The 27974-nt window shown below is 36.8% G+C and overlaps 1 protein-coding gene across 1 annotated transcript; it reads right to left on the reverse strand.

Moving 5' to 3' along the window:
• On the reverse strand, positions 1 to 27861 carry TSHB (thyroid stimulating hormone subunit beta). Its single transcript, XM_045895362.1, has 4 exons — positions 27758 to 27861; positions 4525 to 4656; positions 774 to 936; positions 1 to 335 (listed from the first exon to the last, which is right to left on the reverse strand). Exons 2-4 carry the CDS (start codon positions 4581 to 4583, stop codon positions 81 to 83), a joined length of 477 nt encoding a protein of 158 aa, XP_045751318.1. The 5' UTR covers positions 4584 to 4656; positions 27758 to 27861; the 3' UTR covers positions 1 to 80.
• Positions 27862 to 27974: the final 113 nt, after the last annotated feature.

Consider the following 27974-nt stretch of genomic DNA (forward strand, 5'->3'; position numbering starts at 1 on the left):
TTGTGAAATACATTGATATTTTATTAATTCTACTCCAGGTGAACACATTTAACTGACTTGCAAGTCACATCACTATTAAGTTAGATGGACAATCCCACCACATAGGACTTCCGAGGTTTGGTACAGTAGTTTGTCTTGATGGCCTCATGTATACAGTCACTATAGTCGGTATCACACTTGCCACACTTACAGCTTATAGCTACAGGGTAGGAGAAATAGGGAGGAACATGGCGTGGGCATCCTGGTATTTCTACAGTCTTGTACATGAAGTCTCTATATGTACAAACATCCTGGGACAGAGCATATTTGGGAAGAAACAGTTTGCCATTGATATCCTGATGAAAGAACAGAAAAGGGAGCATAATGTTAATTCACTTATATTCCTTTGACACAAATAAGACTGGGGAGGATTCCTTAGTCCCATTCCCCATTACCAAGTCAACATATCCACACTGAATCCTATAGAGACAAAAATCACACACACACACACACACACACACACACACACACACCCCTCTCTTTTATCCTTGATCATGGGAACAATATAAGGTTTAAATAAATTCTGAAAGTAAAACTATCATGAAATTATCTGTACCAATTGTGCTAAATAGATCAATATAATATTATAACCTGGGGACTCTGCCTCTAAGGAGCCAATAACCATTAGATGTAGGAAATGAGGTTGTTATTTATCTCATTTCCTTTCTGGATAGAAATGGACTGAGTCTAGGTTTATCTAATTTCAGCCAAAAGAAGTGAGATGAACTACATACCCGTGTCATACAATATCCAGCACAGATGGTGGTGTTGATGGTTAGGCAATAAGCACACTCTTTCCTTTCGACATGCATCGTATACTCAGTTGGAAAACAAAAAGACATTACTTGCCCACATGCAAGGCCAAAAAGCATGGACATCAGGTAGATAGCAGTCATGCTAAATCAAAGATAAAATTAAAGAATCTTTTACATGTATCCTTTAGGACATTCAGAAGTGACATTTAGAAAGAGCTAAAATGTGTGCGCGTGCGTGTGTGTGTGTGTGTGTGTGTGAATATTTGTATTTATTGAATGCCTACTTCATTCTAGGCCCAATATTAGGTGCTTTTACGTAGTTAATACTCTCAATAACCTTTCTTTATGCATTTAGATGTGACTATGAGTCACATACCTCATAATGTAGGAACTCACATAGTGAAGGTCCTGCTTGCAAGTGTCACTTAGCAACACTGGGCAGTGTAAAGGAAAGCCTGAAACATCACAACAGAACAGTGGCAGAGACACATAATGTCAACTAAGTGTAAAACAATTCACTCAGGGAAACAGTCTGAATACCTGCCTCTAATTATAAGATGTCAGCTAAAAGCGAGGCCTCAGTAGGGGCTTTCTCAGAACTGTAGTTTTCTAAAAACTTTAGTTCATTGATTTAAAAGGCCAACAGACCAGTCATAATCAGAAAGCCTAAAGAAACTAAGAAAAAGTATAATCAAACTTCAGTACATCTCAGCGCAAATAATCTTGCATATAATTCTATCCAATGTCTATCAAGGAAGACAAGATAAAGCTAGAGAATGTCCAGAATAGGTAACTAAAATCACCACTGGTGTTAAAGGGCTAGCCCAGAAATCTAGAAACCCTCCTTTTTTCCACTCTGAGGATATGCAAAAAATATAGGTTGACACAGAGAAAGACCATCAAGGACAGACCCACTGTTGGTTAGCCAGGAAAGGAGAGTAAGTTTTGGCTGCATGGAAGACAACAGAGGGTCCATTGTGCCTCAGACAGAAGAAGAATATGTATATCAATAGAACCTGTCTAATGAAGAGTTTGTTCAATATCAACTCTAGTTATCATAATGAGCTGGATAAAGTTATGACTAATGGCAGATAAATTAGATAAATATATACTGAGCATTTAAACCAGGCAATGAGAAATACAAAATGGATAAACTATGGTCCTTGACTTCAAGGGCTGACAGTCTAACCAGAGATAAGATTGAGCACTAATAAAAAAAATATTGTTCTAAGTGCTCTGAAAGAGTCCAAATTATGACTCCGAGACACAAAATTATCAAAAATTTCTTCTGTATAAACAAGGAAGTGAAGTAATCCATTAAAAGGTTTTCCTGGTTGGGGCGCCTGGGTGGCTCAGTTGGTTAAGCGACTGCCTTCGGCTCAGGTCATGATCCTGGAGTCCCTGGATCGAGTCCCGCATCGGGCTCCCTGCTCGGTGGGGAGCCTGCTTCTGCCTCTGACCCTCCCCCCTCTCATGTGCCCTCTCTCTCTCATTCTCTCTGTCTCAAATAAATAAATAAAATCTTAAAAAAAAAAAGTTTTCCTGGTTAACTCCTTTAGATAAAATGTTGCATATTCAAGTATTCTTCAGAAAGTTTTCGTATTTCAATTAAAGAGCAAAAATATAAGAATTCCTTCCTCATGGAGTCTGGTTTTCTCAAGTGCTTTGCAAATGTAAGCTCCCTTTATGGTACAGAATTGGTTCTGTTATTTTAGAGCCACAGACCTAGAAGATCCTCTAAAAATGACATAAAATACTCAGCCATCATGATCGTATCGTTCTTGCCTCTCTAGCCAGCCAACTACTGGGTTTTTGCATAAAAAATAACTCACATATTTTAGTTCTGTGATTCTACATAAAATAGATGTGTGGTGATCTAGTGGTGAGTTCTGGAGTCAAGGAATAGAATTCTATTTCAAGATCTCCCATGGATCTATGAGAAACTGACTAAAATATTTAATCTGTCTGGGCCTTATTTTCTCATCTGGAAAACATAGAGAGGCAAGTAAACCCAACCCTATTTTTTTTTAATGTGTTGTTTGTCACCATACAGTACATCATTAATTTTTGATGTAGTGTTCAATGATTCTTTATTTGTGTATAACACCCAGTGCTCATTACAACATGTTCCCTCCTTAATACCCATCACCAGGCTACCCCATCCCTCCTCACCCCCCTCCAGTCTGAAACCCTCAGATTGTTTCCCGGAGTCCATAGTCTCTCATTGTTCGTCTCCCCCTCTGACTCCCCGCCCCCTTCAGTTTTCCCTTCCTATTTTTAATTATAGGAGAAAACACTGTTTTAGAACTTTTACCCACTGTTATCATATTCATTATGGATACTATATTTTTTCAAAGTTCCTCTTATAAGTGTAAAACTCTAAACTAACAAAAGGAAAAACTAAAAGGGCTGAATTACTAGCAATGGTAGCTGTATAATTTTGTGGATTTAAAAAAAGTAAGAATTATTCTTTCCCCTTTGTTGCAAATAGTAAAACTTTACCTACAGAATCTTTCTGAGCCTCAATTTCCTCATCTATAAAAGGAAGGCTTAGAACCAGAAAATGATTGAGAAGGTCTTTTCAGCACAAATAGATTGTAATTCTATGTGATAAACTAGTGTCAGGTCCCTATTCTATATGAGTCAGTGATCTAGAATTCTGCTTCTAGATTTCATTACAATTATGTGTAACTGAGCAACTTAATATCTTCTTGCCTTCATTTTTCCATATGCCCCTTCCTAAAATCATAAAAAGAATAAAACAATATATGTGAAGCTCTTGGAATGATATGGAAGAAAGACTAGTAACTATATAACACTATATAAATCAGTATTAGTTAATACCTCCCTATATGATCTGCCATAATTTCTCCTTTATTGTCACCTAGATTCTAATCTCTGCAACTTAATTGCCTCTTTTAAAATCATGATAAATGATTTATTGAGCACCTAAGCTCAGAAGGCATGATATGATTTCAGGCCCTAAATAATGAGAGATGCCTTTTTCAGTGGCATGACCATCTGTCTACACTTTCAACATTTTACCTTATTATAAGATATCTTCTTTCCTTTACCACTTACCCCACCTTACCCTCCCTCCCTCCCTCCCTCCCTCTTTTTGTTCTTACTACCTTCATTCTTAATAAACACATTGTTCTCTACTCTTCCAATTTTCTCTGCCAACTTTTTCTCTCCAATTTCCTTACTATGCTATGAAAAGAATCAATTGCCCACCCTACAAGCAATCCAGGAACTTCACTAAAACAATATATTTTTCTAGAAACCAATATGTACTATAAGGCAGGGAATGTACATTGGACACTATCCAAAGTGAATTTACTGTAAGTTTCCCCAGAGGTATATGATCATCAAAGATAACCATTAGTAATTTATAGGATTTAATATACAGATTATTCAATTAATAAAAATGTTTAAATCAAAATAGACAGAGAAAGCCATGAACATCAATTAGCCTTTATGAGGGAATTGACCAGTTATTCCTCTTACTTGAAGTCAATGAAATTTTTCTTATCCTTATATATGTAGTTTACCTACCTTTACCGACCACTGAACAATTTTGGAGCAATTATTAGAATTCTTAGAGGCTATAGAAGCAAATTATCACTTAAAATTTGCCATTTTTGAATATCAACTAAAATGGTGAAAATGAAAAAAAGAATTAGAATGAGAACATTTCATTTCACAAAGCCTTCTCAGTGTAGACACCTACCTTACTTTGCATTGGGGAGCTGATCGTATAATGAGCCAGACTAAAAACTCTTGGTTCATTTTATACCCTTCAGGATAAATCCTCCCTGATCTCCTTGTTTATATAATTGCGTTTGAATTACTGCTTTCTTATCTGAAAAGACAGCTATTGAAAATTCATACTGAACCTCAAATAAAATGTGTTTAGACAAACAATTTCACAACATACTCCTCTGGAAACTCTGACATTATTACAGCATGAATTTTCCTCTCTCCTATTTCAAAATAAAATTACCCTTTTAAATACATCCTTTATTAATATTTATTAATACTAACAAAGGATATACACAGAAGGAGAAAAAATAAAAAACTCAATACCATCTAAGTTAGTCTTGAGAATAAAGAATTTATTTCGGTCTTGAGTGCCCCAAATTTTGCCTAAATTCTCATTTACAGATATATAAAATTATTGCTTACCTACAAAACAAAGGCAACTTTTTAATGGAAATCCAGGGCAAATAGCATATGTGTTGCTGATTAAAACAAAAATAAATCCTTAATTAGTTCAGAATATTTGATTGTTTTATCTTAGGATTTGAAAAAATAATAAATACAATTTACATGTGTGTAAGAACAGTCATTTAAGTAAATGACCAAATCTGACAAGATGTCAAACTGATCTGAAATCAAATCCTGGCTCTGCCATCTACTATGACATTAGCATGCTTGAGCTTTATTTCCGTTTTGTCCCCTATTTAAAGGTAATATCAGTGTTTATGTAAAGCACTTAACACAGTGTCTGCCATATAATAAGTGCTTAATAAATGATAGCTAATTTAATAATTCAACACTTATTTATTTAATAACTATTTTGTCAGATTGCCTAGTATGTAGCAGGCAGTTATTATATATGTTTAATGCATAAATGGCTGAGGGAGTGCATGAATAAAAAATTATTGAATTTTTTAAAACAACATACACTTTTCTCCATCCCCATGGCTGTACTCAATTTTACTTCTTTCAATCCATTTTCCTCTCTGTTCAAGGTAATATGCCAAAAGTTCAATGAGAATTTTCCATTGCCCTCAGAAAAAAAGTCCATTACAATGATACTTGTAATCTATTTCCCAAGATACCTTGCAATCTATTTTGTCTCTCTGGTTTTATCTGTCACCCCTCCCCCTATCTTCTCCCTCCTCCCTCCTCTTTCTATGTTCTTCAGCCAAACTAAAAGGAATTCCTCAAATTAGTCACTTTCTCTCTTGCCTCCAAGTCCTTTCATATGCCATTCTCTCTGTCTAGAACATCTGCCTGGTCCCCCACTCCATGCCTCATCCCACCTAATTCCTACTCATCCTTCATTAGTTAAGTGAGAAAGCAGACCTTCTGGAAAGCCCTCTCTTGATTCCCCAAGACCTTCCTCATGGTTAGTGGTTTTAAAAGAATTAGAGAAAATAATAGGACATCTGGCATATGGTAGATACTCAATAAATCATAGATACTATTCTTGATTATTGACAACTCCATTGATCTTCATTTATCCTAGTCTTTATCAAAGGTTAATGAAAAAAAAAATGAGTCTGGGTATAGGTGAGTCTCCCTGGTGGTGGGATGGAGAGATCAAGGCAGAATCTGGTATATTTACCAGGAATAGCCATTCCAGAGGCCTCCAAATCTCAGAAATATAAGTTACTATGTAATAAGAGAAAAACTCTGAAAACAGGAAAAGTGGAAATGAAGATACCAAACTTAACCTGCTTCATGTGATTCCAAGCAAGATATTAAGACAGCAGTACAGTAACTGGGAACATTAGATGTTTGTTTCTAGCGGAAGTAGTACCTCTGTTGTATAAATTATTAATTCAGGAACTCAGTTTCTAGCACATTTACATACATATCCCTGAGAAATATATATACGTATAATAGAATTGATATATACTTTTACTATTACTTAAAAAACTATTAAAATATATCATATATTTGGGTAATTATTTTCTTTTCAAAGGGAATATCATGTATATGATCTCATACTCTTTTTTTTTTAAGATTTTATTTATTTGAGAGAGAGAGAATGAGAGAGAGAGAGCACGAGAGGGAAGAGGGTCAGAGGGAGAAGCAGACCCCCTTCTGAGCAGGGAGCCCAATGTGGGACTCCATCCCGGGACTCCAGGATCATTACCTGAGCTGAAGGCAGTCGCTTAACCAACTGAGCCACCCAGGCGCCTGATATGATCTCATACTCTTAAAAGAATCCAGGCAGACTGAACTTTCACTTCTGGCCCAGATTTACTCTCTCACCTAAAATAACTGTAAGCAGGACAAAATATATAAAACAATGCTTTGCATACAGTGGACATTAGGCAACAACGACAAAAAGTGATCCCAGAGAGATAGGAAACAAACAAGAGAACTACAGCTTACTGCCTGGAGAAAGTTTCTGGCAGGTGGTACAGGGAGATGTACCATGCATGGCTGAGGCCAGCACTGTCCCCAAAATGAGGAGATGGACTTGGGAGTCCATGGAATCTGGGTCCTAGAATTCACAGAGAGGAATACTGGAGAGGAGAGAACTACACACAGAAATCTGGAGATCTTCAGAGGATCCCTTTCAGTATTCAGTTGTAAATGATAAACTCATGCATGTGATAAAATTAGATGAGGCTAGGAAAAGAAATATCTGGAAGGATTAAAGAGAATAGTCCTGGGACTCACACAGGGATAGGTATAGTGCTTGTACCCACCAGCAACAGTGGAAAATCTCCTAACTCATGGGAAATCAGGCAGTATACTCAGAAGAGTTTTGCTTCAGCGAGGCGAAAAATTAGCCCTAAACTAACTGCTATTCTGACCCTGCCAAAAAAAGCTTACAAACAAGACCTAAAAGGATCAACTCTTTGCAAATAGCATAACTGTCAATGAACAAAGCCGAAGAATATTTATAGGCATGCAACAATATTTGGCACCCAAGAAGGTAGAATCTACAATATGTGGCATTTAATTAAAAAGTTAGTAGTCAGGCAAAGAAGCAAGAAAATACAATTCATAATGAAAAGGAAATTAGTCAATTGAAACTGACCCATAAATAGTACAGATAACAGAATTAGTAGACAAAGAACATCAAAACATGACACTACCAAAAGAATACAAAATTTTTCAGTAACTAATCCCAAAGAAATAGAAATCTGGGAGTTACCTGAAAAACAATCCAAAATAATTACTTTAAGGAAGCTCAGCAAGATTCGAGGGAATGTAGGCAATTCAATGAACTCATGAAAAAATGAGAAGTTCAACAAAGAGACAGAAATAATAAAAAATAACTAAACAGAAGTTCTGGAACTGAAGAATATGTAAATCATATTGAACTCTAGTATGTTAGTTAAAAGAGAACTGCTGAAAAAAATTTTGTTAATGGATACACAATATATAAATTGGGGCACCAAAAACATAAAATGGGGGAGGCAAGTAAATATGTAGAACTTTTTATGCAAATGAAGAAAAGTTGTCAGCTTAAAATAGACAATTACAAACATTAGATGTTTTATATAAATGCCATGATAATCACAAAGAAAAACCCATAATAGATATACAAATAATAAAGAGAAAAGAACCAAAGCATACCACTATAAAAAATCATCAATTCACAAAGAAAGATGACAAGAGAAGAAAAGGGGGCAAAAAAGAACTACAAAACAATCAGAAAATAACAAAATGGTGATAGTAAATGCTTACATATCAATAATCGCTTTAAATGTAAATGGTTTAAATTCTCCAATTAAAAGACTTAGAGGGACTGAATGGGGAAAAAACAAAGACCCAATGATATGCTGCCTATAAGAGACTCACTTAAGCTTTAAGGACATTCATAGGCTAAAAAATGAAGGGATGGAAAAAGACAGTCCATGCAAATGGAAACCAAAAGAGAGCAGGAGTAGCTATACTTGTGTCAGACAAAATAGACTTTAAGTAAAAAATTATAACAAGATGTGGAACATAAGGAATAGCATGGAGGACATTAGGAGAAGGAAGAGAAAAATGAAGCGGGGGTATTTGGAGGGGGAGACGAACCATGAGAGACTATGGACTCTGAGAAACAAACTGAGGGTTTTAGAGGGGAGGGGGATGGAGGGATAGGTTAGCCCAGTGATGGGTATTAACGAGGGCATGTATTGCATGGAGCACTGGGTGTTAGATGCAAATAATGAATCATGGAACACTACATCAAAAACTAATGATGTACTGTATGGTGACTAACATAACATAATTAAAAAAAAAACTATAACAAGAAACAAAGAAGGTCATTCTGTGATAATAAAGGGGTCAATCAAAAGGATATAACAATCGTGTGTGTGTAGGAGGAGCATAAAATGCAAAACTATGCATCTATTGAAAAGCACAATGGACAAGGATATTTAATGATATGGAAAATACTCTTCAGTAAGTTACTTGAAAAAAAAAATAATAAATTCAGTAAATTTGCCAAATATAAAATTAACACACACAAGTCACTTGCATTTCTATACATTAATAATAAATTACCTGAAAGAAAAATTAAGAAAGCAATCTCATTTAAAATAGCAGCAAAATGGGCGCCTTGGTGGCTCAGTTGGTTAAGCGACTGCCTTCGGCTCAGGTCATGATCCTGGAGTCCCGGGATCGAGTCCCGCATTGGGCTCCCTGCTCTGCAGGGAGTCTGCTCCTCCCTCTGACCCTCCCCCCTCTCATGTGCTCTCTCTCTCATTCTCTCTCTCTCAAATAAATAAATAAATAAATAAATAAATAAATAAATAAATGTTAAAAAAAAATAAAATAGCAGCAAAAAATAATAAAATACTTAGGAATAAATTTAAACAAGGAGGAATAAGTTTAAACAAGGAGGTGAAAGACCTATACACTGAAAACTATAAGACACTAATGAAAGCAAATGAAGAAGTCACAAATTAATGGAAAGATATCCTGTTTTCATTGATTAGAAGAAGTAATAGTGTTAAAATGTCCATTTACCTAAATCATTCTACAAAGTCAATGCAATCTGTATCAAAATTCCAATGGCATTTTTCAAAGAAATAGAAATGATCCTAAAATTTGTATAGAACCACAAAAGACTGAATAGCTAAAGCAATTTTGAGAAAGAGAAACAAAGCTATAGGCATCACACATCCTGATTTAAAACTATATTATAAAAGATATAGTAATCAAAACAGTATGATAGTAACATTTAAAAAAAATGTAAAAGAGTGGAACAGAACAGGGATCCCAGAAATAAACCCATATAAACATGGTCAACTAATCCTTGACAAGGAGGCAAGAACACACAATGGAAAAGGGTAGTCTCTTGAATAAATGATATTGAAAAAAAATAGGATAGCCATATGCAAAGAAATGAAACTGGATCCTATCTTATACTATTCAAAAAAAGCAACTCAGAATGGATTACAATTTAAATGTAAGAGCTGAAACTAGAATTCCTAGAAAAAAACACAGGAAAAAGCTCTTTGATATGTGTCTTGGCTATGATCTTTTGGATCTGACTCTAAAAGCACAGGTAACAAAAGCTGAACTAAATAAGTAGAACTATACCAAATTTTAAAAACTTCTGCAAAGCAAATGAAACAGTCAATAAATTGAAAAGGTAACCTACAGAATGGGAGAAAATATTTGCAAACCAGATATCTGTTAAGGAGGTAATATCCAACATATATAAAAACTCATACAACTAAATAGCAAAAAAGCAAATAATATAATTTAAAAATAGGCAAATGACCTGAATAGGCATTTTTCCAAAGATGGTATACAGATGGCAATAGGTACATGAAAAGGTGCTCAATATCACTAATCATTCGGAAATGCAAATCTAAACTGTGAAATATCACTCCATACCTGTAAGACGAGCTATCATTCAAAAGACAAGAGATACAAAATGTTAGCAAGGATGAAGAAAAGAAAAGCCTTATATACTGTTGGTAGTAGTGTAAATTGGTGTAGCTACTATGGAAAACAGAAGGGTAGTTTCTTAGAAAATTAAAAGTAGAACTAGCATATGATACATTAATCCTACTCCTGGATATACATCCAAAGGAAATGAAATCAGTATCTCAAAGAGATATCAGCACTCCCATGTTCATGGAAGCATTATTCACAATAGCCAAGATATGAAAACAACCTAAGTGTTTGTCAACATATAATGGATAAAGGAGATGTGGTATATATGTATGCAGTAGAATATTATTCAGCCATAAAATAGAAGGAAATCCTGTCTTTTTTCAACAATATGGATGAACCTGGAAGACGGTATGCTAAGTGAAATAAGCCAGACAAAGACAAATACTGTATGGTATCACTTATATGCAGAATCTAAAAAGAAAAAAGAAGCAATTTCATAGAAACAGAGAATAAAATGGTGGTTGCCAGGAGCGGAGGATAGGGAGAAATGGAGATATGTAGGTCAAAGATATGTAGGTCAAAGATATGTAGGTCAAAGGAGATATAAAGTTCCAATTATAAGAAGAATAATTTCTGAGGATCTACAGTACAGCATAATGGCTATAGCTAATAATACAGTATTGTATATACTTGAAAGTTGCTCAGAGCAGATGTTAAGCATTCTCAATATGTAAGAAAAAAGACTTAACTATGTTAGATTATGGATGTATTAATTATCTGGATCTTGGTAATTATTTCACAATGTATGTGTGCGTGTGTGCGTGTATAAAATCATGTTGTATAATTTTAATATATACAATTAGTTTGTCAATTATTCCTCAATAAATAAACTCGGGGAAAAGATATTATAACTAATTTCCATATGTTCAAGTAGAGGAAAGATTAAGCATATAGAGACAGGAGATATAAAAGGTCCAAACTGAACTTTTAAAGATGAAAACAACAATGGTTGTGATGAAAAATACATTTAAATGAGTTGACAGTAAAGGAGACATTGCCAAGAAAAAAAAAATTAGTAAAGTTAAAGACATAGCAAGTCAAACTACTCTAAATAAAATACACAGAGGAAAAAAGAATGAAAAAAATGAATAAATGATTCAGTTGTGGAACAACTTCAAGATCCCAAAAAACGTATGTAGTTGGACTCCTAAAGGCAAGGGATATAGAAAAAAAAAAAAAAACTTGAAGATATAATGGCCAAAAAAGTTTATAAACACGATCAAATCTACAGATTCAAAAAGCCCAGTGAGCCTTAAACATAAGAAATGTGAAGAAAATCAAACCAAGATACATAATAATTAAATTGCTTAAAGCCAGGAAAAAAGAGAAAAATCTTAAAAGCATCCAGAGAAAGACATATAATGCAGAGTAGAGCAAAGATAATGATGACAGGAGATTTCTCACTGGAACAATCAAGTCAAACTAAAAGTAAACTACCAAAACTGAACCAGGAAGAAAGAGAAAATCTGAACAGACCTATAACCACTAAGGAAATTGAAGCAGTCATCAAAAATCTCCCAACAAACAAAAGCCCAGGGCCAGATGGCTTCCCAGGGGAATTCTACCAAACATTTAAAGAAGAATTAATACCTATTCTTCTGAAACTATTCCAAAAAATAGAAATGGAAGGAAAACTTCCAAACTCATTTTATGAGGCCACCATTACCTTGATCCCAAAACCAAACAAAGACCCCATCAAAAAGGAGAATTATAGACCAATATCCTTGATGAACATGGATGCAAAAATTCTCACCAAAATACTAGCCAATAGGATCCAACAGTACATTAAAAGGATTATTCACCATGACCAAGTGGGATTTATCCCTGGGCTGCAAGGTTGGTTCAACATCCACAAATCAATCAATGTGATACAATACATTGGTAAAAGAGAGAACAAGAACCATATGATCCTCTCAATAGATGCAGAAAAAGCATTCGACAAAGTACAGCATCCTTTCTTGATCAAAACTCTTCAGAGTATAGGCATAGAGGGTACATACCTCAATATCATAAAAGCCATCTATGAAAAACCTACAGCAAATATCATTCTCAATGCGGAAAAACTGAGAGCTTTCCCCCTAAGGTCAGGAATGCGGCAGGGATGTCCACTATCACCACTGCTATTCAACATAGTATTAGAAGTCCTAGCCACAGCAATCAGACAACAAAAAGAAATCAAAGGCATCCAAATCGGCAAAGAAGAAGTCAAACTCTCACTCTTTGCAGATGATATGATACTTTATGTGGAAAACCCAAAAGACTCCACCCCAAAACTGCTAGAATTCATACAGGAATTCAGTAAAGTGGCAGGATATAAAATCAATGCACAGAAGTCCGTGGCATTCCTATACACCAACAACAAGACAGAAGAAAGAGAAATTAAGAAGTCGATCCCATTTACAATTGCACCCAAAACCATAAGATACCTAGGAATAAATCTAACCAAAGAGGCAAAGGATCTGTACTCAGAAAACTATAAAATACTCATGAAAGAAATTGAGGAAGACACAAAGAAATGGAAAAACATTCCATGCTCATGGATTGGAAGAACAAATATTGTGAAGATGTCAATGTTACCTAAGCAATCTACACATTCAATGCAATCCCCATCAAAATACCATCCACTTTTTTCAAAGAAATGGAACAAATAATCCTAAAATTTGTATGGAACCAGAAAAGACCCCAAAATATCAGAGGAATGTTGAAAAAGAAAAGCAAAGCTGGCGGCATCACACTTCCGGACTTCAAGCTCTATTACAAAGCTGTAATCATCAAGACAGCATGGTACTGGCACAAAAACAGACACATAGATCAATGGAACAGAATAGAGAGCCAGAAATGGACCCTCAACTTTATGGTCAACTAATCTTCAACAAAGCAGGAAAGAATGTCCAATGGAAAAAGGACAGTCTCTTCAACAAATGGTGTTGGGAAAATTGGACAGCCACATACAGAAGAATGAAACTGGACCAATTCCTTACACCACACACAAAAATAGACTCCAGGGGACGCCTGGGTGGCTCAGTTGGTTAAGCAACTGCCTTTGGCTCAGGTCATGATCCTGGAGTCCCGGGATCGAGTCCCGCATCTGGCTCCCTGCTCGGCAGGGAGTCTGCTTCTCCCTCTGACCCTCCCTCCTCTCATGCTCTCTCTCTCTCATTCTCTCTCTCAAATAAATAAATAAAAATATTTAAAAAAAAAATAGACTCCAAATGGTTGAAAGACCTAAATGTGAGACAGGAGTCCATCAAAATCCTAAAGGAGAACACAGGCAGCAACCTCTTTGACTTCAGCTGCAGCAACTTCTTCCTAGAAACATCGCCAAAGGCAAGGGAAGCAAGGGCAAAACTAAACTGTTGGGACTTCATCAAGATAAAAAGCTTTTGCACAGTGGAAGAAACAGTCAACAAAACCAAAAGGCAACTGACAGAATGGGAGAAGATATTTGCAAATGACATATCAGATAAAAGGCTAGTATCCAAAATCTATAAAGAACTTCTTAAACTCAACACCCAAAGAACAAATGATCCAATCAAGAAATGGGCAGAAGACATGAACAAACATTTTTCCAAAGAAGACATCCAAATGGCCAACAGACACATGAAAAAGTGCTCAGCATCGCTTGGCATCAGGGAAATCCAAATGAAAATGGGGGGCAGAAATGGGAGGGGAACCCTCCTACACTGTCAGTGGGAATGCAAGCTGGTGCAGCCACTCTGGAAAACAGTATGGAGGTTCCTCAAAAAGTTGAAAATAGAGCTACCCTATGATCCAGCAATTGCACTACTGGGTATATACCCCAAAGATACAAATGTAGGGATATGAAGGGGTACATGCACCCCAATGTTTATAGCAGCAATGTCCACAATAGCCAAATTGTGGAAAGAGCCAAGATGTCCATCGACAGATGAATGGATAAAGAAGATGTGGTATAGGGCGCCTTGGTGGCTCAGTTGGTTAAGCAACTGCCTTCGGCTCAGGTCATGATCCTGGAGTCCTGGGATCGAGTCCCGCATCAGGCTCCCTGCTCGGCTGGGAGCCTGCTTCTCCCTCTGACCCTCCCCCCTCTCATGTGCTCTCTTTCTTTCTCTCTCTCAAATAAATAAATAAAATCTTAAAAAAAAAAAGATGTGGTATATATATACAATGGAATATTATGCAGCCATCAAAAGGAATGAAATCTTGCCATTTGCAATGATGTGGATGAAACTGGAGGGTATTTTGCTGAGCGAAATAAGTCAAACAGAGAAAGACATGTATCATATGATCTCACTGATATGGAGAATTCTTAATCTCACGAAACAAACAGGGTTGCTGGAGTGGTGGGGGGTGGGAGGGATGGAGTGGCTGGGTGATAGACACTGGGGAGGGTATGTGCTATGGTGAGTGCTGTGAATTGTGTAAGACTGTTGAATCACAGACCTGAACCTCTGAAACAAATAATACATTATATGTTTAAAAAAAAAAAAAAGGGAAGAAGATAGCAGGAGGGGAAGAATGAAGTGGGGGAAATCAGAGGGGGAGACGAACCATGAGAGACTATGGACTCTGAAGAACAAACCGAGGGTTCTAGAGGGGAGGGGGGTGGGGGGATGGATTAACCTGGTGATGGATATTAAGGAGGGCATGTTCTGAATGGAGCACTGGGTGTTATATGCAAACAATGAATCATGGAACACTACATCAAAAACTAATGATGTAATGTATGGTGATTAACATAACATAATAATAAAAAAAATAAAATACTGAAAGAAAAAAAACTATCAACACAGAATTCTTAAGTCAGCAAAAGTATCTTTCAAAAATGAAGGGAAAATACACACTTTCCCAGACATATACAATCACAACCTGAAAGAATTTATCACCAACAGATCTGCACCATAAGCAGAAGGGAATGAAGGCAGATGGAAACCTAGACAAAGGAATGAAGAGCACTGGAAATGGTAATTACATGCATAAGATATTTTTGTATCATTATTTACATTTCTTTAAAAGATAATTGAATGCTTAGGGAACAAATAATAATAATATAGGGGTCATAATATATGAAGAAGTAAATTATATGACAATAATAACACAATGGCCAAGAGGCAGAAATGGGAGTATTCTGTTATAATGTTCTTATACCCCATGTAAAATGATATAATATCACGTGAAGGTAGCCTAAGATTAAGTTAAAGATGAATGAAGACATAATACTTAAACTATTAACACAACAAAGAATTATAGGTAATAAGCCAACAAAGTAAATAAAATAGAATTATAAAACATGCTCAATCCAAAAGAAGTCATAAAAAGAAGAGAAAAGGTAACAACAACAACAAAACAGATGGGTGAAATAGAAAACAACAAGATGATAAATTTAAATCCAACCATATCAATAATTGCATTAATTTAAATAGTCTGTAGTAGGCAGAATCTCAGAGAGCCCCTAAGATTCCTGACTCCTATTATGTACACCCTGTATAATTCCCTCCCTTGATTATGGGTAGGCTCTTGGGGTATTTTTTTTTTTTTTTTTATGTTAGTCGCCATACAATACATCATTAGTTTTTGATGTAGTGATCCACAATTCATTATTTTTGTATAACACCCAGTGCCCCATGCAGTACGTGCCCTCCTTAATACCCATCACCAGGCTAACCCATCCCCCCCCCCAAGTTTGTGCCTCAGTTTGTTTCTCAGAGTCCATAGTCTCTCATGGTTCATCTCTCCCTCCCATTCCCCCCCTTCCTTTTTCCCTTCCTTCTTCTAAAGTCCTCCATGCTATTCCTTATGTTCCACAAATAAGTGAAACCATATGATAACTGATTTTCTCTGCTTGACTTATTTCACTTAGCATAATCTCCTCCAGTCCCATCCATGTTGATGTAAAAGTTGGGTATTCATCCTTTCTTTATCCATTCACCTGTTGAAGGGCATCTGGGCTCTTTCCACAGTTTGACTATTGCGGACATTGCTGCTATGAACATTGGGGTGCATATGGCCCTTCTTTTCACTACATCTGTGTCTTTGGGGTAAATACCCAGGAGTGCAATTGCTGGGTCATAGGGTAGCTCTATTTTTAATTTTTTGAGGCACCTCCACACTGTTTTCCAAAGTGGCTGTACCAACTTGCATTCCCACCAACAGTGTAAGAGGGTTCCCATTTCTCTACAACCTCTCCAACTTTTATTGTTTCTTGCCTTGTCAATTTTTGCCATTCTAACTGGTGTAAGGTGGTATCTCAATGTGGTTTTGATTTGAATTTCCCTGATGGCTAATGATGATGAACATTTTTTTGTGTGTCTGTTAGCCATTTGTAAGTTTTCTTCAGAGAAGTGTCTTTTCATATTTTCTGCCCAGTTTTTGACTTGATTATTTGTTTTTTGGGTGTTGAGTTTGAGAAATTCTTTATAGATCTTGGATACCAGCCCTTAAAAAGCTTCTGCACAACAAAGGAAACAGTCAACAAAACAAAGAGACAACCCACAGAATGAGAGAAGATATTTGCAAATATGGGTAGGCTCTTTTAAAAGAAGATCAGAAACAGAAAAAGAAAGATTCAAAGCTATAACAGATAACCTCCTCTTGGTCTTGAAGAAGCAAACTGCCATGTTGAGGAGAGGGCCAAATGGCAAGGAGCTGAGAGTAGCCCCTGATCATAAGCAAGAACTCATACAGCTGCTAGGAACTGAATTATACGAACAATTTGAGGGAGCTTGGAAGCAGATCTTTCCATAATCAAGTCTCCAGATGATGATGCAGCCTACTGGCACCTTGATGTCAGCCTTGTGAAGCCCTGAGCAGGGAGCCCACGTAGGATGCACCAGACCAGTGATCCATGTAAACTATGAAATTATAAATTTATGTTGTTTTAAATGGCTGTTGTGGTAATTTCTCACTCAGCAAACTAACACATGTTATAAAAACACCAATTAAGGGCGCCTGGGTGGCTCAGTTGGCTAAGCCACTGCCTTCGGCTCAGGTCATGATCCTGGAGTCCTGGGATCGAGTCCCGCATCGGACTCCCTGCTCAGCAGGGAGTCTGCTTCTCCCTCTGACCCTCCCCCTTCTCATGCTCTCTCTCTCTCTCTCTCATTCTCTCTCTCAAATAAATAAATAAAATCTTTAAAAAAAAAAACAAAAGGCATAGACTGTCAGAGTGGAGGGGGAAAAAACCTACTCAATTATATGCCACCTATAACAAACCTACTTTAAACATGTAGGTTACAAGTTAAAAATATAAAATGATATACTATACTAGCATCAATATAGATGGAGTAAGAAAGCTGGAGTAACTATATTAATATAAAACAAACTAGATTTCAAAGAACATTACCAGGGTTAAAAAGTGTCATTTGAAAATTATAAAGAAGCCAATCCATCAAGAGGACATATAGTAACAAAGCTTCAAATTACATGAAACAATGATAGCACTTCAAAGAGAAATCTGCAAAACCATAACTATAAGTGGAAATTTCAATGCCCTTCTCTCAACTTTTGATAGATAAGGACAGAGAATTATTAAAGATAGAGGAAATTTAAGGGCATCTGGGGGGCTCAGTCATTAAGCATCTGCATTTTGCTCAGGTCATGATCCCAGGGCCCTGGGATTGAGCCCTGCATTGAGAGGAACCTGCTTCTCCCTCTGCCTGCTGCTACCCCTACTTGTGCTCTCCCTCTCTCTGTCAAATAAATAAATAAATAAAATCTTAAAAAAGAGAGAGAGAAGATTTAAACAATATTATCCAACATATCCTAATTGATATTTGTAGAACATTCTATCCAAAAACAATATAATACACATTCTTATAAAAAGATTCAAGTCATACAAAGTATAATCTCTGACAAAAATGGAATTAAATTACAAATCAGTAATAAAAAGTTATCAGGAATAACCTCAAATATTTAGAAACTAAATAACACACTCTACATAACCCCTGGGTTGAAAAAAACATTTGAAGGGAAAATTAGAAAGCATTTTGAATAGAATGAAAATTAAAACACAACACATAAAAATTTGGGATATGCAACTAAAGCAGAACTTATTGGGAAATTTATACCACTGCATGCCTGGGAAGATAATGCCTTAGAAAAGATAATGGTCTCAAAAAATGACTTCAGCTTCCATCTTAAGAACCTAGAAGAGCAAAATAAGCCCAAAATAAGCAAAGGAAAGGAAATAAAGGTCAAAAAGAAAATGAATTAAATAAAAAACAAGAAAACAGTAGAAAAACATCAGTGAAACTAAAAGTTAATCCCTTGAGAAGATCAATAAGATCAATAATCCTCTAGCCATACTGATAAGGAAAAAGATAAACACATATTACTAGGATTAGAAATGAGAGAGGTGACATCACTACAGACTCTACAGGTATTAAAATAGTAAGTGGTGGGGGCTGCTGGCTGGCTCAGTCATAAGAGCATGCAACTCTTGATCTCAGGGTCATGAGTTTGAACCCCATACTGGATATAGAGATTACTTAAATAAAACTTAAAAAATAAAAATAAAAAATAAAACAATAAGAGTATTATGAAGAACTTTATGTCAAAAAAATCAACAATTCAGATAAAGTTGACAGATTCTGTGAAAGACACAAACTAATGCTAAAAAAAAAAAAAAAAGATTACTTGAATAGCCCTTTATCTATTAAAGAAATTGAATTTGTAGTTAAAAACATTCCCAGAAATACTATTCCAGGCTCAAATGACTTCACTAGGGAAATTCCACCAAACTTTTAGAAAAGAAATACCACAAAATTTACACAAATCCAGAAAGTAACAGACAATGGAACATTTCTCAACTCATATGATGAGAACTACGTTACCAGTTGTATACAAACTCATATTCTTCAAAAATGTGAAGAGAAGGAAGTACATCACAATACATTATATGAAGCCAACATTATCCTGATACCAAAGCTAGACAAAGACATTATAAGAAAAGAAAACCATAGACAATAACCTTCATGAAATTCTTCACAAAATTTTAGCAGATCAAATCAAATAATATATAAAAGGATAAAACATGACCAAATAGAATTTATTCTAGGAATGCAAGTTTAATTTGCATTCAATCAATGTAATTCACTATACTAACAGACTAAACCATAAAAACTATGCACTGTGGAAAACAATATGGAAGTTCCTCAAAAAATTAAAAATTCATATACCACATGATTCAGTTAATTCCATTACTATTTACCCAAAGGAAAAAAAAAACCCACTAATTTGAAAAGATATATGCACTCCTATCTTTATTGCAGCATTGTTTATAATAGCCAAGATATGGAAGCAACCCAAGTGTCCATTGGTAGATAAATGGGTAAAGAAGATACAGTATATATGTACCATGGAATATTCAGCCATTAAACAGAAAGAGATCTTGCATTTGCAACATGGATAGACCTTGAGGGTATTATGCTAAGTGAAATAAATCAGACAGAAAAAGACAAATACCATATAATCCCACTTACACATGGAGTATAAAATATAAAAGAAATGAATAGACAAATAAAAAGCAGAAAAAGCCCCATAAATACAGAGAACAAACTGATGGTTGCCAGAGGGAAGGGGGTGCGAGGATGGGCAGAATGGGTGAAGGGGAGTGGGAGATACAGGCTTCCAGTTACAGAATGAATAAGTCACAGGAATAAAATGTGCAACAGAAGGAATATAATCAATGGTATCATAATAGCATTGTATGGTGACAGATAGTAGCTATACTTGTGGTGAGGATAGCATACCTATAGACTTGTCAAATCACTTTGTATACCTGAAACTAATGTTCCATTTTATGTCAATAAATAAATGTTCATCATGAGTCTTAGGAGTATGCAAATTAAAACTTCAGTGATGTGCTACTGCACACTTCTTGGGATGTCTAAAATTTTAAAATTGACCATATCAAGTGTTAGCAAGGATGTGGAACAACTGAAATTCTCATACACTGCTGGTGGAAATATAAAATGGTATAATTTGTCAAATAGGCAATTTCTTTTTTTTTTTTTTTTAAGATTTTATTTATTTGACAGAGAGAGAGAGACAGCCAGAGAGGGAGCACAAGCAGGGGGAGCAAGAGAGGGAGAAGCAGGCTTCCCGCAGAGCAGGGAGCCTGGCATGGGGCTCAATCCCAGGACCCTGGGATCATGACCTGAGCTGAAGGCAGACACTTAATGACTGAGCCACCCAGGCGCCCCAAATAGGCAATTTCTTAAAAAGTTAAACATACACCTATATTATGACCCAGCCATCCCACTCTTAGCTACTTACCCAAGAGAAATCAAAGGACATGTTCCTACAAAGACTTATATACAAACATTCATAACATTTTTATTTGTAAAAGCCAAAAACTAGAAACAACCCTAATGTCCATCCAAAGGTGATTAAAAAAATGATGATATATACATACAATGGAATATTTTCAATAAATAGGAATAAACTATTGATACAGTAATAACATGGATGAATCTCAAAATGTAATTGTTATGTGAAAAAGCCAGACCAAAAAAAAAGTATGTCTCACTATGATTCTGTTTATAGAAAATTCTAGACAATACAAATTAATCATAAGAGAAAAAGCAAATTAGTGAGTGCCTAATATGGGGAACGGGAAGGAAGAGCAGAAAAGAGAGGTTGCAAAGGGGTAGAGGAAACTTTTAGGGGGGATGAATATATTTATTATCTTGATTGTGATGTTATCTTGATTGTGACAGCATATACATATGTCAAAACCCATCAAATTATGTACTTTAAATATAGGCACTGTTATGATTTGAATTGTGTACCCCAAATTTCATATGTTGAAGTCCTAACCCCTAATATCTCTGAAATGTGACCATATTTGGGAAACAGGGGCACTGCAGATGTAATTAGTTAAGATGCAATTCTGGAGTAGGGTAGTCTCCTTATCCAACTGATTGGTATCCTTATAAAAAGGGGAAATCTGGACACAGACACATGGACAGGGAGAATGCCAAATGAAGATTGGAATTATGCTGCCACAAGGCAAAAAACTATCAGAAGCTAGGACATAGACTTGGAACAGATCCTTTCCCAGCACCATCAGAGGGAGCCTGGCCCTACTAACATCTTATCTCAGACTTCTAGCCTCTAGAACTGTGAGACAATAAATTTCTGTTGTTTAAGCCACTCAGTTTGTGGTACTTTATTATGGCAGCCCATAGGGAGCAAATACATGCAGTTTATTGTATGTCAACTATTCCTCAACAAAGCCATTTTTAAAATCCAATCTGTAGAAATGATGTGTGCCCACTTTTCTGGCTTCATGTCATACCACTCTCACACTCTACCCATTACTTACAATGTTCCTTTGAACATTCTAAACTTGTTCTTATAACAGGATTTTTTCATTTGCTATTGTTCCTTATGAAGAGCTCTTTCACCAGCTCTCCAAATAGCTTCCTCATCAGGTCAGCTTAAAAACTACTTCCTCAGAAAAGCCTTCCTTCACCAAGTCTACTATAGCACCTTGGCCCTGTCATTTATTTTTTTTTTTAAGATTTTATTTATTTGAGAAAAAGAGAGGGCACGAGCAGGGGGAGGGGGAGGGACAGAAGAGCAGGACAAACAGATTTCCCTGCTGAGCGGGGAGCCTGACACCAGGCTCAATCCCAGGACTCCGAGATGACCTGAGCCAAATTCAGATCCTCAACCAACTGAGCCACCCATGTGTGCCGACGCTGTCATTTTTTAATCCATTATCTCATACTTTCTTCATAGAACTTAAAACTTTGATGTTAAAACTTTGATGGTTAACATGTTTATTCTCTATTTCTCCCCTTCCAAGTAGGATGTAAGCACCCTAAATGGAGGGGATTATCTGTCTTGGTCATCACTGTATCCTTAGAATTCAAACCAGCCTATTACATATACTGGATGTTCAATTAATATTTATTGAATGCGTAAATAAATGGAAATAGATATGCTTTTCCCAGAGTTTATAATTAGAAACATAGAGATGTTATTAACTACTCTGATGTTCTGGATTTTTTTTTTTTTTTGCATTTTTTTTTCTTAAGTAGGCTCCATGCCCAACATGGGGCTTTAAATCACCACCCTGAGATCAAGAGTCACATGCTTTACCAGCTGAGCCAGCCAGGCGCCCCAACTGCTCTGATGTTCTATAGATAGTTACAGGCAGAGGCAGGCTAAAACTCAAGTTTCCTGATGTCCTTATATTGCATTAAAATTTTAACTCATTTTAAAAGGGAAAAAAAAAAGCCACCCACAATCTTCAATTAGCTAAACAGAGGAGCGACATTGGAATATGAATCTGGGACTTACTGATTTTCTAGCTTGCTCTACTTCCATAAAATTCTAAAAACCCTGTGCAACAGTTTTTTTTTTTTAATAGTTTATCTATCTGAATTGAGAGGGTCACCTTAGACTAGTCTGCCATTTGAAGCAAAACCTGTTTATTAAACTCTTTCTAATGCTTTTTTTCTTAAACAGTAGAGATAAATGATAGCAAGTAGAGTTGGACCTAATGTGCATGTTGACCATTTCATTATCCTGAAGCTCCCAAGTAGAGAGACAAAATTGATTTAATATGTATAAAAATTATGTCAATTTGCTTCTCTCTTCTGGGAACATTTTAAAGCCCCTAAAATGCCAGATTTATATGAATTTACATAAGCTTTTTCCAACCATTTCAAAACATTTTTGAAATTAAGTTTATATATAAATGTTAATAGGAATTACTAGCATCTTCAGTAATAAAATTCATAGTGTTATAAAGTCAGATCAGTATCAAATTTTCTTTCCTGTATATAAAAACTTATCTCTTGATCCCTTAGTGTAATATCATTCACTCTATTTTTGTTACTTCATATAAACTCTTAGTAATTAGATAGTATTTCTCTGGCTGAATAATATGAGCAGTATTAACTGTACTCATAATAACATGTGTAGCCATTTCCTAGCAGCTAATCAACAATATTAATCAACAATTTAACACTAATTTTTGGTTATTAATCTCACCAAAAATTATTTCAACTTTTCTCATCTTTGTTTAGTACACCTTTTATTTTAAAAGAAGTTCACAGTATTTTATATGCAAAAATCAATAAAAGATTCTGTTAGCAAATTAATCTGTGGTACCCAAGAAATAATAAATAGTGCAGTTAACTTCCTTCACTACATGCGTGTATAAAACAATTGAAGTGAGGGGTGCCTGTGTGGCTCAGTCGTTAAGCGTCTGCCTTCGGCTCAGGTCATGATCCCAAGGTCCTGGGATCGAGCCCCGCATTGGGCTCCCTGCTGGGTGGGAAGCCCGCTTCTCCCTCTCCCACTCCCCCTGCTTGTGTTCCCTGTCTTGCTGTGTCTCTCTCTGTCAAATGACTAAATAAAATCTTAAAAAAAAAAAAAATTGAAGTGAGAGAAGCTAGACACAAAAGATCACATATGGTGCAACTCCATTTATTTGAAATATACAGAATAGGTAAATCCATAAAGACAGAAAGCACACTGGTAGTTACCAAGAGCTTCAGGGAGTGGGAACAGGGAATAACAGCAAATGGGTACAGCAAATGGATATTCTTTTGGGGTTATAAAAGTGATTTGAAACTAGATAAAGGTAGTGCTTGCACAACCTTGTGAATGTATTAAATACCACAGAACTGTTCACATTAAAATGTTTAATTTTATTATGTAATTTTCACCTAACTTAAAAAAAAAAAAAGACAACTGACAGCTTGAAGCAAAAGTAACAATGTATTGTGGGATTTGTAACATATGTTATAAAAAAGTAAATTATAGGGCCTCTGGGTTGCTCAGTCAGTTAAGCGTCTGCCTTGGCTCAGGACATGATCCCAGGGTGCTGGGATCAAGCCCCGCATCGGGCTCCCTGCTCAGTGGGGAGTCTGCTTCTCCCTCTCTCTCTGCCACTTCCCCTGCTTGTGCTCTCTTTCTCCCTGTCAAATGAATAAATAAAATATATTTTTTAAAAAAGTAAATTACATGTCAAGAACAGAACAAAGGACAAGAATGGAAAATGGAAATGTATTTCTGTAAGATTCTTATACTATGTGTGAAGTGCTATAACATTATTTGAAGGTAAGCTATGATAAGTTGAAGATGTTGCAAATCTTAGAGCAATCACTAAAAATAAAAGTATAGCTAAAAAGCCAAGAGTGTCAAAAGATTGAGAAGACAGACTGGCAGAAAATATTGGCAAAAGACACATCAGGTAAAAGACTGTTATCTGAAATATACAAAGAACTCTTAAAACTCAACAGTGGAAAACTAACAATCTGATTTTAAAAACAGACAAAAGATCTGAAGAGATACTGCAACCAAGAAGACACACAGATGGCAAATAAGCATATGAAAAGAGGCTTCCCATCATATGTCATCAGGGAAATGCAAATTAAAACAGCAAAGAGATATCACTACTCACCTATTAGTATGGTCAAAATCTAGAACAATGACATTACTAAAAGAATTTGGAGCAACAGGAACTCTCATTCATTGCTGGTGGGAAGGCAAAATGCTGCAGCCACTTTGGAAGACAGTTTGGCAGTTTCTCTCAAAATTAAACATACTCTTACCATATGATCCAGCAATCTCACTCTTCGGGGTTTACCCAAAAAAACTTGAAAACCATGTCCACACAAAAACCTATACACAGATGTTAATAGCAGCTTTATTCATAACTGTCAAAACTTGGAAGCCAACAAGATATCCTTCAAGGGGTGAAGGATAAACAAATTGTGGTATATCCAGACAAAGGAATATTATTCAGCAGTAGCTACAAAAATGCTACCAAGCCATGAAAAAATATGGAGGAACCCTAAATGCATATTACTAAGTGAAAAAAGGCAATCTGAAAAGGCTACATACTATATTATTCCAACTATATGACATTCTGGAATTCTGTAAAAGGCAAAACTACAGAGACATTAAAAATATCATTAGTTATTCACACAACTCAATATAAAAAAACAAACCAATAAAAAAATGGGCAGAGAATCTGAAAAGACATTTCACCAAAGAAGACATACAGATGGCCAACAGACACATGAAAAGATGCTCAACTTCACTAATCATTAGAGAAATACAAATCAAAACCACAATGAGATATCACCTCATACCTGTCATACTGGCTATTATCAAAAAGACAAGAAATAACAAGTGTTAGGAAAGATGTAGAAAAAAGAGAACCTTCATGCATTGTTGGTGGGAATGCAAAATGATGCAGCCACCACAGAAAACAGTACGGAGTTTCCTCAAAAAATTAAAGTAGAGGTTGGGGGAGCTAAGATGATGGCATAGTAGGAGGACCCTAGACTCATCTCATCCCCTGAAGCCAACTAGATAACTATCAAATCATTCTAAATACCCCAGAAATCAACCTGAAGACTGACAAAACTGCATAACTAGAGGGAAAGAAGAGGCCATGAGGAAGGTAGGGAGTGCAAAGATGTGGTATGGGGGGAAAACTGTCGTAGGTGCTGTGAAGGGGGGGAAGCCATGATCATGGAGAAGGGCGAGAGAGAGAGAGAGAGAGAGAGAGAGGAGAACACAAGGAAACTCACAAGGAGAATGTTTCCCCAAAGCCATTGGCTGGGAAAATGAGAGGGACTGATTTTTGTGAGTTCTTGCAACCAGGAGGGTTTAAAGACTGGTGTTTTAAAGGTCAGGGGGCTTGGCAGATATGGAGCCCTGAGGGTGTTCCCCTGCTCCTAGAGAGAAGGCAGGCAAAAAAAAAACCTGGGGGCAGACCACATGGAAACAGGGATCTGAAGAACACCTGGAGCACACAGAGGGGAGATTATTCACTCTTCTTAGAGCACATCCCTGAGAGGTAACATTCACAGAGACACCTCTCTGAAGACAAAGGAGCTGGCTGGCACTATTTCTCTCCCCTGCCCCTCAGCATAAATGCAGAGCCACCTGTGGGAAGCAGCTCAGCCCCAACACTGACTGCCTAACCTGCTTACACCAAGTCCCATACCCCTGTGCTCTGGCACAACTGGCCTGCTCAGTCAAGCCTGCCTTAGTCCTAGGGTGACAAGATCCTTCCCCAGAAGACCAGTGCAGGCCCCTTGTCCACACCACATCCCTAAAGCCTGGAGTTTTAAAACTCAGCAGGCTTCCAGCAATTGCACTACTGGGTATTTACCCCAAAGATACAAAAGTAGGGATCCGAAGGGCTACGTGCACCCCGATGTTTATAGCAGCAATGTCCACAATAGCCAAACTGTGGAAAGAGCCAAGATGTCCATCGACAGATGAATGGATAAAGAAGATGTGGTATATCTATACAATGGAATATTATGCAGCCATCAAAAGGAATGAGATCTTGCCATTTGCAACCACGTGGATGGAACTGGAGGGTATTATGTTGAGTGAAATAAGTCAAACAGAGAAAGACATGTATCATATGATCTCACTGATATGAGGAATTCTTAATCGCAGGAAACAAACTGAGTGTTGTTGGAGTGGGGGGTGGGGTGGGAGGGATGGGGTGACTGGGTGATGGACACTGGGGAGGGTGTGTGCTCTGGTAAGCGCTGTGAATTGTGCAAGACTGTTGAATCTCAGATCTGTACCTCTGAAACAGATAATGCAATATATGTTAAGAAAAAAAAAAAAGAAGAAGAAGAAGAAGGTAGCGGGAGGGGAAGAATGAAGCGGGGGAAATCGGAGGGGTAGACGAACCATGAGAGACAATAGACTCTGAAAAACAAACTGAGGGTTCTAGAGGGGAGGGGGGTGGGAGGATGGGTTAGCCTGGTGGTGGGTATTGAGGAGGGCACATTCTGCATGGAGCACTGGGTGTTGTGCACAAACAATGAATCATGGAACACTTCATCTAAAACAAATGATGTAATGTATGGGGATTAACATAAGAATAAAATTAAAAAAAACAAAAACAAAAAACAAAAAACTCAGCAGGCTTGGCTGGGATAGAGCCTAGAGGGCACTGCCCTGCTCCTGGAAAGAAGGCAGGCAAACAAACCAGAGGCAAACAGTGATCGATCTGAAAAATGCCTGGGGCAAACCAGTGAGGAGATTATTTACTCTTCTCAGAGTGCTTCCCTAAGTAGCAGTGTGCATGGAGACTCCCCTTCAGAGACAAGGGGGCTGGCTGGCTCCATTTCCTTCCTGCACCCCTCAGTATAAATACAGAGCCAATTGCGGTAAATAGGGCAGCACTGACACTGGCTGTGTACCCTGCTTACACCAAGTCGCATACCCCTGCACCATGGCGGTACTGCCCTTCTCAGTCAAGTTTGCCTCAGTCCCAGCATGGTGGGCCCCTTTCCCAGAAGATCACCAGAACCCCTGCCCACACCATGTCTCCCAACCAGAGAATTCAAGCACCAGGCCCTGGATACTATATGACCTCTTCTTCATAAAGCGATTACTCTTAGGAGCAGGAAACATAATGGGCTTTTCTAACACAGAGAAGAAGACAGAGACTTATAATGCCAAAATGGGAGAAATTCATCCAACATGAAAGAACAAGATAAAGTCTTAGCCAGAGATTTAAGCAAAACAGATATAAGTAACATGACTGGTGGA

The sequence above is a fragment of the Mirounga angustirostris genome, unplaced genomic scaffold (genome assembly GCF_029215605.1).
Source record: "Mirounga angustirostris isolate CCGP_5_RB_7025 unplaced genomic scaffold, mMirAng1.0.hap1 SCAF_4, whole genome shotgun sequence".
Taxonomy (NCBI): Eukaryota; Metazoa; Chordata; class Mammalia; order Carnivora; family Phocidae; genus Mirounga; species Mirounga angustirostris.